This window comes from Solanum verrucosum, unplaced genomic scaffold (genome assembly GCF_900185275.1).
Source record: "Solanum verrucosum unplaced genomic scaffold, falcon-dt-bn FXZP01000234.1, whole genome shotgun sequence".
NCBI classification, from domain to species: domain Eukaryota; kingdom Viridiplantae; phylum Streptophyta; class Magnoliopsida; order Solanales; family Solanaceae; genus Solanum; species Solanum verrucosum.
The window spans coordinates 735295-751184 of NW_026020440.1; the positions used below are offsets into that span (position 1 = coordinate 735295).

General features: G+C 33.0%; 2 protein-coding genes and 1 pseudogene across 2 annotated transcripts in view; all 3 read right to left on the reverse strand.

Annotated features, from left to right (window-relative positions):
* Positions 1 to 15402, reverse strand: part of LOC125808166 (nodulin homeobox-like) — a 217276-nt gene extending 201874 nt beyond the window's left edge. The window contains exon 1 of the mRNA XM_049487886.1: positions 15393 to 15402. The gene's annotated coding sequence lies outside the window, so the exon portion shown is untranslated. The remainder of the gene's footprint in view (positions 1 to 15392) is intronic.
* On the reverse strand, positions 500 to 2067 carry LOC125808181 (probable indole-3-pyruvate monooxygenase YUCCA10). The gene is made up of 4 exons (XM_049487907.1): positions 1438 to 2067; positions 1108 to 1347; positions 911 to 1033; positions 500 to 749 (listed from the first exon to the last, which is right to left on the reverse strand). The coding sequence occupies exons 1-4, from the start codon at positions 2065 to 2067 to the stop codon at positions 579 to 581; spliced, it is 1164 nt and encodes a 387-aa protein (XP_049343864.1). The 3' UTR covers positions 500 to 578.
* On the reverse strand, positions 3781 to 15624 carry LOC125808237 (uncharacterized; annotated as a pseudogene).
* Positions 15625 to 15890: the final 266 nt, after the last annotated feature.

The window sequence follows — 15890 nt, forward strand, 5'->3', positions numbered from 1 at the left end:
AATATATAAGTGATTACATAAAGATAAGATCTCTTTTTTTTAAAATTTGGTTTTAGGTCTCGCATCCTATTAAGTTGTCCCTAATATTCTTGATATTCAGGGTGGGATGACATCTCAATATATGTGATAAATTTCAATCTTGTATCTATAAATTACACAAAAACAACTTTTTGGGATTCATGTTGTAACCGTTCGAGCTCCTAAATTACTTTATTGTAAATTTAATTTTAATTAAAGTAAATTAGAATTAATATTAATATACATCACAAAAATATTCAGAAAAATTTAATGGATAAATTATTAATTTGAATTACATATTATAATAGTTAGTAATAATTTTTTTACTAATTTTAAAGATTTAACAATTAATACTAAATTGACTAATTTTCAATTGAAGTTTAAACATGAGTCGATACTCAAAATTCAACACTAAGATTACTACTAATCTTAAATTCTCTCACTCACATTACATTGCATAAAAAAGAATTAAATGTCATAATTTAATTTAACTAACCAACATTCACATCCCTTCATGTCTAAGACTCTAAAAACTTTCACTCAACAAAAGCAATAAATAATTATTTAGAGAGCAGAGAGTTGATATGTGTGGCTATGTTTTGGGCATCAAATGCAATCCCATAAAGTCCTCTTCTTGATAACCCCACACAATAGAGTCCATTCTTCCCCTTCCAATGTTGTGGAAATTCTGGCTTTGGTAATCCATCTTCATTCAACAGATAATCATCTCCCTACACAACAAACACACATAGAGTGAAAAAAAAAAATGTTTATAAAATCATCTCAACTTATTGTCATTTTCTTCAAAAAAGCAAATGTAGAAAAAAGAGGAAAATGACACAACAAAGAAAACAATTTATTATTATAATATAAAATAAAATAAGTTACCTACCTGAAGCCAATTGTGAGTAGTTCTCTTAAAACCAGTAGCAAAAACAATACCATCAAATTGATGAATTTTACCATTTTCCAACACAACATCATTTCCTCTTATGCTTTTCATTGCAGGTAACACCTGTCACCATCATATTTTTTAATCACATGAATCAGATACAGTTCGAATTTCGAGAGTCAAACAGTTTATGTTACCTGAATTTCACCAGACTTGATCTTTCGATAAGTCCCCACATCAAAAACAGGGTACTTCCCATACTTTATTTTACAAGCAAATGGTCCTTCTTCTGGCCTTTTCACACCATAATACTTGCTTATATCTCCATACATTAACTTACTCAACATCACCATTATAGTATCCACCACTGTATATGCAACTTTGTACTTCAACAACATCAACCCCAAATATCCCATTTCTCTTGATATCAAGTGCATCTGTAAGCAGGATTAGAAATTTGGGATTCTAAATTTTAGGACAGAAGAATAATATAACGAAAAATATTTAAAATAAAATTAATTGATTACCGGGCTTCGAACAATGATGGAAGTATTAGCACCATTATTAGCAAGATCAAGTGCAATTTCCATGCCTGAATTTCCACAACCAACAACTAGGACATTTTTACCCTTATACTTCTCACCATTTTTGTATTGAGTAGAATGAAAAGCATCTCCAGTGAAACTTGCCAATCCAGGGACATCAGGGATAAAAGGGTAACTAGCTTCACCAGTAGCTACAACAAGAAATTTACAAAAATACTCTTCCATTTCATCAGAATTACCATTTCTAACCTTAACATTCCAATTTTTAGTAAATTCATCAAATTTAGCAAATTCAACATTTCTTTTGTAAAAAGGGGTGATATTAAAATGAGTAACATAGTCATCCAAGTATTGAATGAATTGTGTTTTTGGCATATAAGTAGGTGAAGAAGAAGGAAAAGGAATATAAGGAAGTTGACAAAATTGTTTAGCTAAATGAAGATGAACTCTATCATAAGAATACTTTTTCCACATAGGAGAGTAACAATCTTCTTTTTCAAGGATGAGATTTGATATACATAATTTATTTAGACATGCAGATGTAGCAAGACCACCAGGGCCACCACCAACAATGATAACCATAGGTTCTTCATGGTTATCAAATGTTGCCATGACTAAAATTGAGAAGAAAATTTGTTGGTGTTGAGAAAAAAAAGAGAGGAGGGATATGTATGTATATGTATATATATATATATATATATATGACAACTTTGGAGTCATTAGAATTTATTTATTTTTTTGACTATTTGAGGCTTCATTTATGGTGACTTATTAATTTTTCTTCTCCTTTTTTTAATATTTTGGTTTGATTTGGTAGATTGTCACAAATTATTAAGTCAACACTAATAAATTTACATTTTGTCAACAATTTATAAGTGTTGACTTAATAATTTGTGCTAACACAATCTATCAAATCAAACCAAAATATTAAAAAAGGGAGAAGAAAAATTAATAAGTCACCATAAATGAAGCCTCAAATAGTCAAAAAATAATAATAAATTCTTCTGAAAAAATTGAATAAATAACGATATAAAGATTATATATTACTCGTACTAACATGACTTTCTAGTTTTCGATATATAACATTAGATTCCTATCCATTCTTAACAAATTAATAAATAAATTAAAAAATAAAAATGAAAAATGTTTTCTTTTTTAAATTTCTAGCTTATTTTCCTTTAACTAACTAATATTTTTCTGCATAAATATAATATTTTGCTAGCGTTTGATCATAGAATTTCAAATATTTTTGGCAAATATTATTTGGGTGAAAATTTGGGCGAAATTTCACCATGTGTTTGGCCATAGTATTTGGGAAACATATTTCACTTTTTTTGAAAAATATGATTTATACCCATAAGTTTTAAACACTATCAAAACTAACTATAAGTTTGTATTACAAGTCAATTGGATCTTTGTTGCAACAAATAACAAGTAGTGTCCATGACAATGGAGGAATGTGGTAGTTTGGAGTGAGTGCAACAAACATCATTTCATACAACGGGAAGTAGACAAAGCACATAACATTGTTACCCTGAGCCGATTGTTCATCATTTTATTTTTCATCAACAACCATATCATCACTTTCATATTCACTGAATATTTCATCACTACTTTGGTGTTCATGTAAAAAAATTATGTAATAGAGCACAAATAAGTACTATAGAGAGTGTTTTTGTAAAAGATAAAAGTTTGGTGTATAATTTAAATTTTTAAAAGATTTCAAATAATGAGATTTGGCCCAAATACTAGTTTTTTGTAGTATTTGAGAATTTGGGTTATTTGCCAAATAATGGCAAATTGTATGGAAAAACACTATTTGTCAAATCTTTTCCCAAATTTTACTTGGAAAATCATGTGAACTTTTGCAGATTACAAAGAAAAATTGGAGTCGGCAACTTACCTTACATCAAAACTAATGTCCTGATTTGGTATTAGACGAACACCTTAATGCTCTCACCAGATGCAAATACTTAAACCATTACGAAATTACTTCAGACAATAGTTAGCGAATTTAGATACTAACAACCAACTCCCTTTTATTTCTACCAGAACTTGTAATCTTCTTAAATATGTTATCAGTGTATTGATTTAATCTACTAGTCTTCTTCTAATGTGAGGAGTGCCACTCTTGTCCAAGTCTAGAATTTTCCGCCCTTCCATAGGAATGTCTTGGAAATGGCTAAATTGATGATTACCTGCAAGATCAAAAACTAGGTTAGCAAAATAATCAGCTAGAGTATTTTCTTCTCGAAAGATATGTTGTACTCTCGCTGATAAAGATCTCCTCAAATAGCTTATGGAATTGACCTCTAGCGTCACACTCTAAGGGACATCCCACCTCTCTTCCAAGATTTGTACCATGGCCATAGAATCAGTTTCAATAATGACATGTGATAAATGATGCTCCTTACAAAAAAAAAACAATCCTTCTCTAATAGCTCTAGCTTCAGCTACCAAATTAGAGGTATCTTGTATCTTGAATCCTTTAGCCACCATCAATGAACCAGAGTAATCTCTTATGCAAAAGGCCGCAGAGCTAGGTCCTGGATTACCCCTAGATGCACCATCTGTATTGTAGTTCACCCAATTAGTAAGGGGAGGGATCTATGTTAATGTTATAGTTATTTCTGTGCCCCTGTAAATTAGTAATGATATCCGGCCAAATGTTCCTTCCTATATCTCTTTTGAACCTTGTTTTAATCACCTTTAAAATATTGTCATTAATCTCCCAAATGACCTTTCTTTCTGAGAATGAGCCACCATGTAAAATAGTGTTCCTTCTCTTCCACAAACACCACAAAATGACAATGGATGATTACTAGTTTGCATACCAAGTTTTACATACATTATACATATTCCTTATGATATATGAAATCACTTTATAAACCGATTTCATTCATTATATTATCTAAAGTATATCTTCTAAATTGGATATCATAATCCATAAATATTAATTTGTACAATAATTTTATAAATAATTAATAAAATATAAAATTTACTAAGCATCAATTTTTATAGTCATTATACACATTACATATAAAACATGTTTATATATAACTGATATAAAAAGATTAAGGAAACCAATTTGTATATTTATTCCATACATATTATTTATATATCCATTCTATATACATATATAGTTTCCGATTATATATTGTTTACACTCCAAACGTGAACATACCATATTATATATCAATTCCATATAATGCATAATTAAAAAAAATCTCTGATACCTGTTTTAAGACCAAATGAATATGTTAATAACTCAACATAAATATCAATTAGTGTATTTAATGGGTATATAAATTGGTTAAAAATGGTAGATTAAGCTAAAACGTGAAAATCAAATTTAATACAGTTTTCATATATTAATAAAATTTTACCAACACAAATTTGTTGGGCATCATTTTTCATACATAATTCGATAATCAATATTATTACCAATGTTCAACTTGGCTTGATTTTTTCAAATTTAAATTTCTTCACGATAAATTTTGCTTTTACAACTTAGATCCTTCTTGAGAGTCTTTAGCCTACCAATCTTGACAATATTAGTCCACTCAGGAAGCTTTATCTTTTCAGAACGCTTGTGGCCTTCATCTTCACTGATGCAGATCTCTCTCAAGTCTCCAACAAGGGTTCATGAAAAAATCAAGAATAACTTGAAGAAGGAAAAAAAAATTGAAATATAGTTAAAGAATCACTAGTTGAAACTAACACACAATTAATATTGCTACAATGGAGAGAAGATTCACATGAATTTCATCATGGTTGTGAATTTTTTTAAAAAAAGATTAAGGAGAGATGTTTGGAATTTCAAGTACTATTACGAATTATTACCTTTTATGGAGGCATGTAACATTATAATTCCTAAATTGTAGTTAGATAATTACCTTGGTAACTGCTATAAAAAAATGCTTCTAATTTTCTCTTTCCAATATTAAATATGAAAATAAAATTTAAATTAAATAAATTAATTTGAATCTGTTATTACTAGTAATTAAGTTGTTGTATTAGTAATTCCTAATTAATAGATTTATATAATGTAATATAAGATCTTAAATAAAGGAGTAAATATGACAAGTCTAAAAACAACCACCTCCCCCATCCCCACTCTCACCCTCAATTTACTTTTAACTCTCAAATTTATAAAATTATATTTTAGCACTAATTCTTAGCTATAATAAGACATATTCCTTCATTTTTCCTCACCATTCTAACTATTAACTAAGCTTGTGCACAAATCGGTCCAACTCGAATTGTCGGACAATTTGGAGCGATTTGGATAATACAATTTAGTTATACAATTCGAATTTGGTTTATAAATTCAATTATAAAATATTATGATTTTTTTTATTGCATCCGATCCAATCAAGAAATTGAACTGTGTAAACGTGGCTAAAAGTTATTGATACCAAAACATGTGGTTGCATATTTGTGAAAAAACTCCGATAGGTAATTGAAGTATTTATTTATCAAACATATAGGAATATTTATTTTTGAGAAGGTTATTTTTTAAAGTGAAGAAATATACAAAGCGTGTCTTAATAAAATATGTTACTATTATGCTCGCAAGCTAGTAGTAGCACAATCTATTTATTTATTTGGAACCCTCGGGGTAATCGATAACCTTTGCCACAATCTCTATCCGAACAACTACTCAACTTTTTGTTCTTGCATACGGACGAGTAGCATAAATTATGAAGCTCTTGTTTTGCCATTTATATGCTATAATTAATAATGTATTGGGCATGTGCATTTCTAACCGTACATGCAGGAGTAGTAGGTATCAGATGAATGAATAGGGATGAATGTCAAAAATTGTTAAGACAAATAAGAATTTGAAACATGTATCAATCATTATTTTTATTTCCAAATAAATCTAAATTATTTAAAATGTATGTAATTATTAATTTTTTACATTCTATTTTGTGGTGACAATTTGAGATTACTATACGATGATAATTTGAAAAAATATTATTTTAACCTTGATTGTTTCCTAAAACATTATGCACGTATTTATGAATGGTAGAGATGTGTAAAAGATGGCTACAAAACAATTACAAACAAATCCAATCTAAAAACAAGGAAGAATTTTATTATAAAAAGTCCAAACTCCCATTGAAGTTTGATTTATATATAAAGATGTCCTTGTTCTTTACGTATTAAAAATAAAGCTTCTTTCAATTTTGACACAAAGAGTATAAAGAACCACTAGAAAATTCAGTAAAGTATGTTATTCAATTCTTGAAATTAAAAAGAATGACAAGTTTAATCAATCTTGGTCAAAATCTGATGCCGCCCACTGTCCCGTCAGGGCGGGATAGATGCCGCTAGGGCGGTGGCGCCAGGGCGGGGTAAGTTGGCGCCAGAGCGGGATAGGCGAGACAAAATGTAAATAACGTGAAATCCTATTTTCTCCTTCTTCCTAAAATACCTAAATTAGTCGTAAAACACCCTAGAAACCCTCAGAAAGCTTCTCTAAGTTTGGAAATGAAGGAAAATGAGATTTCTAGTGTGAGGATGGTGATATCTTGCGGATTCTTGGCCAAATTCACCGTCATGTCATCCGAAAAACCAAAAAATTATCTGTAATTACTCCGTGCAGCTACTTGGCGCCCAGGTAGGCTAGGTTTTATGAATTAAGTAGTTATAAATCTGTGTTCACCACGTAGCATATGTAAATCAACGGTAGAATTAGCGTAGGCCCTCGTGCACCGAACAAAATATGGTTAAATCCTAGGAAGAAGCCTTAGAGGATGATATAGGGTCAGGTGATGATTGTGATTCTATGATTGTGTGATGTATGTTTATTTTTGCTTCATTATGATACATGTATGTATGTGAATGTTGCATTATTGATCACACTTGTTGTAAAGGAGATAGAGGGACGATGAATGCCATGAATCATGACTAAATTGTATGGACTTGAGAATATACTTGTGATTGTGATTGTGGTGTATTGAATGGATCGGTTGTCACGTTCTGGCATAAATATGAGATCGGTTGCCACGTTCCGACATAACTAACATGGATCGGTTGCCACGTTCCGGCATAACTAACTTGGATTGGTTGCCACGTTTCGATATAAATATGGGATCGGTTGCCACATTTCAGCATAAATCTTGGATCGGATACCATGTTTCGATATGCTAACAGTTTGGGTTTTGGGTTCCATGAAAGGACCAATGACTTGACATAATTGTGTACTTCGAGGATTGTGAAATTGAATGTGGTTCGTAATGATAAATGATATTGTAATTCCCTGGAGTGGTCATATGGGTATGAGGACTTTTATCTTATTGTTCTTTGTGTTTGGTGAACTTGTTGTGTATGTGGTTGTTGGGTGAATCGGGGAGGCCAAGGGTTCAAGGGTCGTAATAATTGAAAGCAAAAGTAGTTCGTATGTTACAAGGGTGAGAAGTAGAGGTAGTATACGTGATGTAAATGCTTAGGTGGATTTCACTTGGGAGAAAGGGATTCGTATTTACTGGTTTGAAAGCTTGACGTAATGTACTATGTGACCAGGGCTGGGTAATACGAAAAAAAAGTAAGGGTGTGACGTGAGCTGTTAGTTGGAACGCTTATAGTTGTATTTGGGGATTTTCTGTGTGCTAGAATATATGGTTAGGCTATGACCAAGTATCTAGTAAGTAGGTTAACTGAAAAGATTGTTAGTAGTTAGAGTGCTAGTGTAATTTGGAGGTATTTCGAGAGAAAGTAAAGATGGAGAAACGAGTGGTTTTATTTCAGGATCTTACTAGTTAGTTTCTTATGTTATGTGATGGGCGTCGGGTTGACCGATGATGCGTACCAGTACGTGTGGTTGTACTAATACTACTCTTGCTATGTCTTTTGACATAGACTGGATGCAGGTTGGTGATATTCCATTAGGTGAAGACGAAGAAATTCTCCAGCAGCTTCTATCTTTCTTTCCGCATGGTGGGAGCTGTGTCTTTTAAATTATTATGTCCAGTTGTACTCTTAATAGCTCTTGTATCTGTTCAGACTAGATTCTTGGGGGTGTTAGTTACTTTACAAGTTTAACTCTAAATTGTTTAAAGTTTTATTTAGAGAAAATACATAATTACCCCATCAAATTTGTACCATTTTTTGAAGTAGACACCTAAAGTTTGCCGGAATCCTATTACCCCATCCAACCATTTCCAACAATTTTAAATACACTATTTTTATAATATTTGCAGTCTCATAATATGTGCGTGTGTTTCACCCTCTTACTTGTTTAATAATAGGTCGGGTAAAACCCTGACCCACTCACATTTTAACCCATAAACCGTTTCAGAAAAAAATCATGTTTATCTTTTCCAATTTCTTTTCCCAATTCTTTCGATTTACTTCAATTCAAAAGATTTTTTTTTTTTGGATGTTTATTTAGTGTTTGATTTTAATTTTTTTTCCCCAAAATTTAGTTTAATCCTTTCTAGCTTTGTGGGTATTCCGAAATCAGCCTAGCTTTGAGTTCTATAAGTGAATTTCACATTTTTTTGAATTTGTACGATTAGATTCTTTGATACTTTTGTTCTTGGGAAACTATATGAATGGAAATGGGTTCAAATTTCTTTGTTGAAAGGTAAATTACGTGCTAAATTGATCAAGTATTATGTCGTTGTTAAATAGATTTTTCTAATAAAAGACCTTAAGATGGATTGCTAGAACTTGATGATAGAGTATACAGTAAAGCAATTTGCTTCGCGTAGTAAAAACCAACTTTTGATGTTGAGAAAAGCTCTCAACAACCATTAATGGTGGTTTGGGGAAGAAGAAACGTGGGTCTCTTTTCACTTTGGTTTAACAATGCCATGTGTTAGCTTTCTTGTCACAACCCGAGTCTACACCCTGGACCTGGCCGGCACTCAAGAACCATTGCTGGTCCCCAAGCGAACCCTCATCCTGGTTGACTACAAGCGAAAGACTAACTTAAATATGCAAAAGCTTAAAACTGAAATAAAAGTTCATGAACTCAACTTTACAAATCTTTAACTCACAAGAAAACTCTGTATAATAAAATATATACAACTCGCCATAAAAAGGCATCTTTAGTGTTCAAAACATTTAACAAAATAAATGAAAAGACTTTTGAAACTCTACTGTCTATCTATGAAGCCTCTAACTGATGAAGATAGAAGTCGGGACAAGACCCACAACCTCCTAACAACTGATATAACTTAAAGGTAAATGAAATCCTCCGAAAGCAAGGAGGCTCACCATAGCTAACTCGAACTCCCGGATGTATCAACGAAGTTCCTGTTGATGATCCTGAATACATGTGTCTGCATCATGAGAAGATGCAGGCCAAATGGCTCAGTACGTGGAGTGTACGAGCATGTAAGGGGAATTCTAAAACATAACATAAGCTTGAACTTTGATAAAAAGGAAACATACTTACCTCTTTTCAAAATCACAGAACTCAACTCAACTTAAGAATAAGATACTCAAATTCAAAGATATGATACTCGACTCAATGAAGCACAAATCAACTCAAGATACTTAACTTGAAATACTCAACATAACTGGACTCATTTCAATATAAAGCAATTTTAAAATAAGTGCAATATAAAGAAACAAACTATTTAAAAACATGATGTAAACCTTGTGTGTATGCAAGGATACAACATAACTCTGAAATGTATGTGAAAATACAATAAACTGATGTATATAAAAATACAATAACTTTTGTGGGAGTTTCTCTAACCGATAACCATCACTTAAGAGCTATAGTGATGATACAAAACTTTACCTCATGCTGCCAAGGATCATCCTATACCTTGCCATCGGTATAGGACCTTACTTAACTTAGTAGATCCACTAGCTTAACTTATGTGATCATCTAAAAAGTATAACCCGTTAAATCCCAAGTTGGCTACATGGTTCTTATAGAGAGTTAAGTTAATATGAACTCGCGTCCCCAATTCGGTGCTCAATACTACTCCCAAAATATACTTTAGCTCTTATGTGTTTTAAACACCTCTTTCTTTAGTTTGAGATAATTGCTCAAAGTTTAGCCCAAAGGCTCTCTTGGAATCATGTTCCCTTTTCTTGCTCAAATGTGTAAAAACATTTATAATCTCTTAGGGATTACTTAGTTCCCTTATAACTTTTGAGAAATGAATTCAACTCTTTACTCTTTGCTTAACTTGAAACTTTCAGTCTTATAACGAAGTTAAAAAGTTTATAAAAGACTTTACTCTTACTCCTTACTTAACTTCAAAGCTTAAGTCTTAAAACAAAGTTACAATATTTGTAAAAGACTCCTTAAAATATGGTTCATGCCGAATTAGGGACATGAATGACTCAATGCAAGGTTTTCAATAACCATAGATAGAACTCAATACTTGGAACTTAAGAACTTCAATGATACTACTCATTTAAAGAATGCTCAACCCAAAGGGTTCATGCGGAATTATAAGTATGAACTTCTTAACTCAAGAACTCAAAGATACTTCTCGAAAGGGTTTAGGAACTCAACACTTAAAGGCTTAAAACTTGAGGATACCACTTCTCTGAAAGATGCTCAACTTACGAAGTTCATGCGGAATTATGGGCATGAAGCAACTTGACTCGATGATCTACATAACGACATGGACTCATGTATACGACTCTTCTCATTCTCTTACTTACTTTCTCAGAACTTAGTACAATTCGATAGTTGATCTCAAAGGATTCACAATTGAACTTAAAGGCTTACTTGAACTTTACTCTTAACTCTTTCTTGAATGTGAATTATGAATTCAAGAGTTTCAGTTCATGATACGAAGGATCTTGTAATGATAACGTAGACTCATGAATACATTCTCCTCACTCATACTCACTTGCTCGAGTCTTGAAACAAGTTATTAGAAATTGTAGAAGACTCCTCAAAAGACTCAAAAGGACTTTATCAAAATGTTTGAAAGAGCTCTCAAAACTTGACTCTCAACTCTACCTTAAATTTGATTTATGTATTCAAGGTTGTGATTCGTGATACGAAAGGTCTCATGATATTTGGGAATGATTTAAGATAGCTAATCATGAGAAAAGACTGAAAGTTCACCATCTTGAAATAAGTCCGCGACGCGGAGATGTTTCTGAATAAATGCCTGCGAGAATTAATTTTGAGACAGAGGAGTCCGCGTCCTAACCGCGACGCGGAGAAACTTTTTGGTCACTGGGGGAGCAAGTCCGCGACACGGACTTGCGTGCCAGATCACGCTCGACTTTTTCCTTCTCCATTTTCTAACCCCAATTCACCTAAATTCAATTCTTTTTTTCAATCTCTCTTTAGATTCAGATACCCAACAGATGCACCTAAGAACCTAACTCAAAACAACTCTATAATCAACATGATTTCATCAAGAACTCAACAATCTCATCTGAACTCAAGAACTAAAGCCAATTTCAAGAACATAATTCAAAAACATCATACTTCCAACTTTCTAGAATGAACTTAACGCTGAAATTAACATGCTTGGCGTGTGGGTGAACAAACCCAACACTATGGAAGCTTACATACCTGAAAGAATCATCTTCTTGCAGCACTTGAAGGAAAACCTTTGAAGAAGAACCCTAGCCTTAGCGATTCTTGATTTTCTTGAGCGTAGAATCTTTGGAGTGGAAGATAGGGTTTTGATTTGAGGAAACTGACTTTCTACACATTTAGGGCAATTTAGATGACCTCCTAAGGGTTTTTAGGACTAAAATACCCTTTAAGAAATAATTAAAACGAGCTGGGAGTTGAAAAGATCTTTCACCAAGCAGTGAGGTCCGTATTGGCTCCGCATCGCGGAGCTGCTGCCAGGTTTGTGTGACGTTAGTAAATCAGTCATAACGTTTTACTCAGAGCTCGGAATTGAGCAAACTCGGTGGTGGCGTTGGAAAGATAACTAGATGGGATTTAATTAAATATCTTATAGCTCACCTAACTCATCCTGTAATAGGAGTTATGGTTGTTTGAAATTGACCCAAACTTAAGAAAAATTAGGAATGACTTGAATGCTTTTCTCTTAGGTACTTCTTGGAACTCAAGGTGCATTATCTAGTGACCTTAATACTCAAGAAATTTAAATTCCTTGCAAAAATCTCACTCACTACAAATAAGGGTTCGAGTCTTAGCTCAAAAATTTTCTGGGATGTTACATTTCCATTGGTTTGGGGCAGCAATTTTACCCTTTCACGCGCTTCTCTAGTGTGAAATCACAATTGCCGTGAAAATGAGTCAAAATGATGTATTTATTGTGGATTTAAATGATTTCGTAGGGTAATAGGACCTCCGCAAACTTAAGGTGTCTTCTTAAATAAAAAAGGCTCTAAGTTTGATAGGATAATTATGTATTTTCTCTTTTATTTATGAAAACTCGATGATTTTGTTTATCTCTGTTTTTTGTTAATTTTTCCACATGTTTTAATTTTTGGGATATGATGGTTGTCCTACTTAGACGTTAGAGTGGGTGCCCGCACGGCCCGGTGGGTTGGGTCGTGACATCTTCTAACTGCATGAATCTTCCTACTTTTTACATCACGATCACTACCATCAGAATCGTCATCAGAATTAGGTCTTCTACCTCTCTGTGACTTCTTGTTTTTAGCGTCACGACCATCATCAGTGTCATCAAACTTATGTCTTTTACCTCTTTGTAAGGTCTTGTTTTTAGCATCACAACCATCATCATATTTATTCTCAGCAACATGTCCTTTCTTTTTCTGAATCATCTTGTTTATGCCATCACAGTCATTGCCATGGTCATCCTCATCAGAATCATGTCTTCTACCTCTTTGTGAGGTCTTGTTTTTAGCATCACGACCATCATAATATTTATCCTCAGCAACATGTCTTTTCTCTTTCTGAATCATCTTGTTCATGACATCACGGTCATTGTCATGGTTTTTCTCATCAGAATCGTGTCTTCTACCTCTTTGTGAGGTCTTCTGTTTAGCATCACAACTATCATCATATTTATCCTCAGCACATGTCTTTTCTCTTTCTGAATCATCTTGTTTTTGATATCACGGTCATTGTCGTGGTCATCCTCATCAAAATCATGTCTTCTACCCTGTTGAAGCTTAATGATTTTTGCATCACGACCATCATTATCACCCACAAAATGTCTCATGTGGACTTTCACGTGTTTCTTCTCATGATCAGACTCTAAATAAGAGTCAGAATCAGAATCAGAGGATGAATCGTCACTGTGATGCCGCCTTCTAACCTTCTTGTCCTTGAAAGACAACTTTCTTGACTTTCTACCACCAATAGTATTAGAATCAGAACTAACATGAGCCTTCTTATGGGTTTTCTTATACTCTTTGGCATGGATTTCACTGCTGTCAATGTTAGACGAATCGTCCCGTCCTCTCCTCTTCTCATTTTTCTTATGACGCTTACCGTCGTCCTTTTCTTTTGCCAAGTCATTAACTTCACCCTCTTCAAAATGAGCTAAAGCATCTTGCTGCTTCTTCTGAGTGTCGTGTTCAGCCCCTATCTTGAGAGCAACTTTTAAGTTTTCCATTTGATTTTCTTTCAAAGCAACGATCTGGTGTGTTTGTGTTTCCAAAACCCTGGAACGAACAAGTTTAGTTATTGCATATCAACCTCACAATATCTATAAAAATACTGAAAAAATGATCAAAATGGTCCCTAATGTATGAGGGTTGTATTATTTTGATCCTTAATATATTCCACATGATTCATATGGTCCTTAATGTATTATAAAAGATACTCAATTTGGTCCTTTGCCCTAAAAGTAACAAATCCATCAGTTAAATTTAACGTCAGGCCCACTAAAAAATAAAATACCAAAAACTCCCTTTCTCCTTCATCAGGCATAGCTGAAAGGGATGATTGTACAGAATGACAAACTTATAATCTAAAATAAATGGAGTAGCTACTATTTGATTTAATTACGCCCTGTAGCAAACATTTGCCAGTCGCCTCTCTCCCTCCAAATTCTCGCTCGCCACTCTCCCTTTCTCGCTCGCTCCCTCTGTGCTCGCCTCTCTCGCTTTATATAACATAATTGTATAAATTGCGTTTCTATTTGTATAAAGCGAGAGAAAATTGTATATACACATGAAAATACATATATATTCGTCCTATACACTTATAATTATACAATAAAAATATTCCTCTGCCCAGTTCTCTTTTGCCTTTCTCTCTTTCTCGTTTTATACAAACACAAATTATACAATATAATGTAAAATTTATGTTTGTATAAAGCGAAAGAAAATTGTATATACACATGCAAATACATATATATTCGTCTTATATACTTATAATTATACAATACAAATATTCCCCTACCCAGTTCTCTTTTGCCTTTCTCTCTTTCGCGTTTTATACAAACACAGATTATACAAATATAATGTATAATTTATGTTTGTATAAAGCGAAAGAGAGAGCGATTTTTTATATACAAATATTTTTGTCAACGATTTATACAAACGAGAGGCTAACAACAATTTATACAAATGGCATGCTAGCGAAATTATATAAATCTGAAGTGGAGCCAACGAATTATACAATTGCTTCTTTTTGTATATATGTATAGCGAAATAGACATAACTTTCAATTGTATATGTATAGCGAATTATGCATATATATTTTTGCTATGGAGCGCAATTATACAAATTTTGATATAGCATACAAATATGATTTTTTTGTTTGCTATATGTGAAAGTTACTCTATTTAGAAGGGGTTGATGAAGCATCAACCAAGAAAATTTCTATTTCCTTATCAATTCTGCTGGCTCCAAATATAATACATCTAAACACGAATGATAACAGAGTCAAATCTAGAAATTCATTAGCTAGTTCATAAGCAAAAACTGCATATTATGCAAAATTATAACAATACAATTCAGAAAAACAAATTATTTTTCATAGGTATGGTAGGTCCTCCAAATTCCTCAGATGTTGCCTCAAGATTCCTTCGCGCTTCCTCGAGCTTCTCGGAGATCTCAGCATCAGTGTATCCCTGATCGGCAAGCTTCTCCTCAACGACGACAAGTTTGAGCTGAATCTGCCGTTTCCGGTCATGTTCGAGAATGTCCTTGTTTGCTTTTCTCGACACTCCGGCAGTTCCTTGACCGCACTCGTAACCTACAAGGACTTTGTTCGATGTGGCCGTTGGTGCCGGAGCCTCGCGGCGTTTGTAGTCTGATTCCGTTGTACATCTTCGCTGGAAAGACAAGACAAAAATATATTTGCCCTAATTTATAGATAGATGCGTGATCCGAATTTAATCGGATCGAGTAAGTTGCTTCATGAATTTCGGGTAAATCCACTAATACAAATCCGTTATGAATTAGAAATAAGTTTTGGGAAAATTATCAATTAAGTCATATTATCTAACATAATTAGTTAAAATAACAACACTTTAAAATATTTATTTAAAATGGCAGAATGACAATATTTTTATAAAATAATATGTATTCAAATT

What these genes read in the sequence shown, in the direction of transcription:
- LOC125808181 (XM_049487907.1), bottom strand. Translation starts at nt 2,067, where the DNA reads ATGGCAACATTTGATAACCATGAAGAACCTATGGTTATCATTGTTGGT. An exon ending in TCAAGTCTGGTGAAATTCAG is followed by an intron (nt 1,034 to 1,107) that starts GTAACATAAACT and finishes TGATGGTGACAG; the next exon opens with GTGTTACCTGCAATGAAAAG. An exon ending in CTACTCACAATTGGCTTCAG is followed by an intron (nt 750 to 910) that starts GTAGGTAACTTA and finishes TTTGTTGTGTAG; the next exon opens with GGAGATGATTATCTGTTGAA.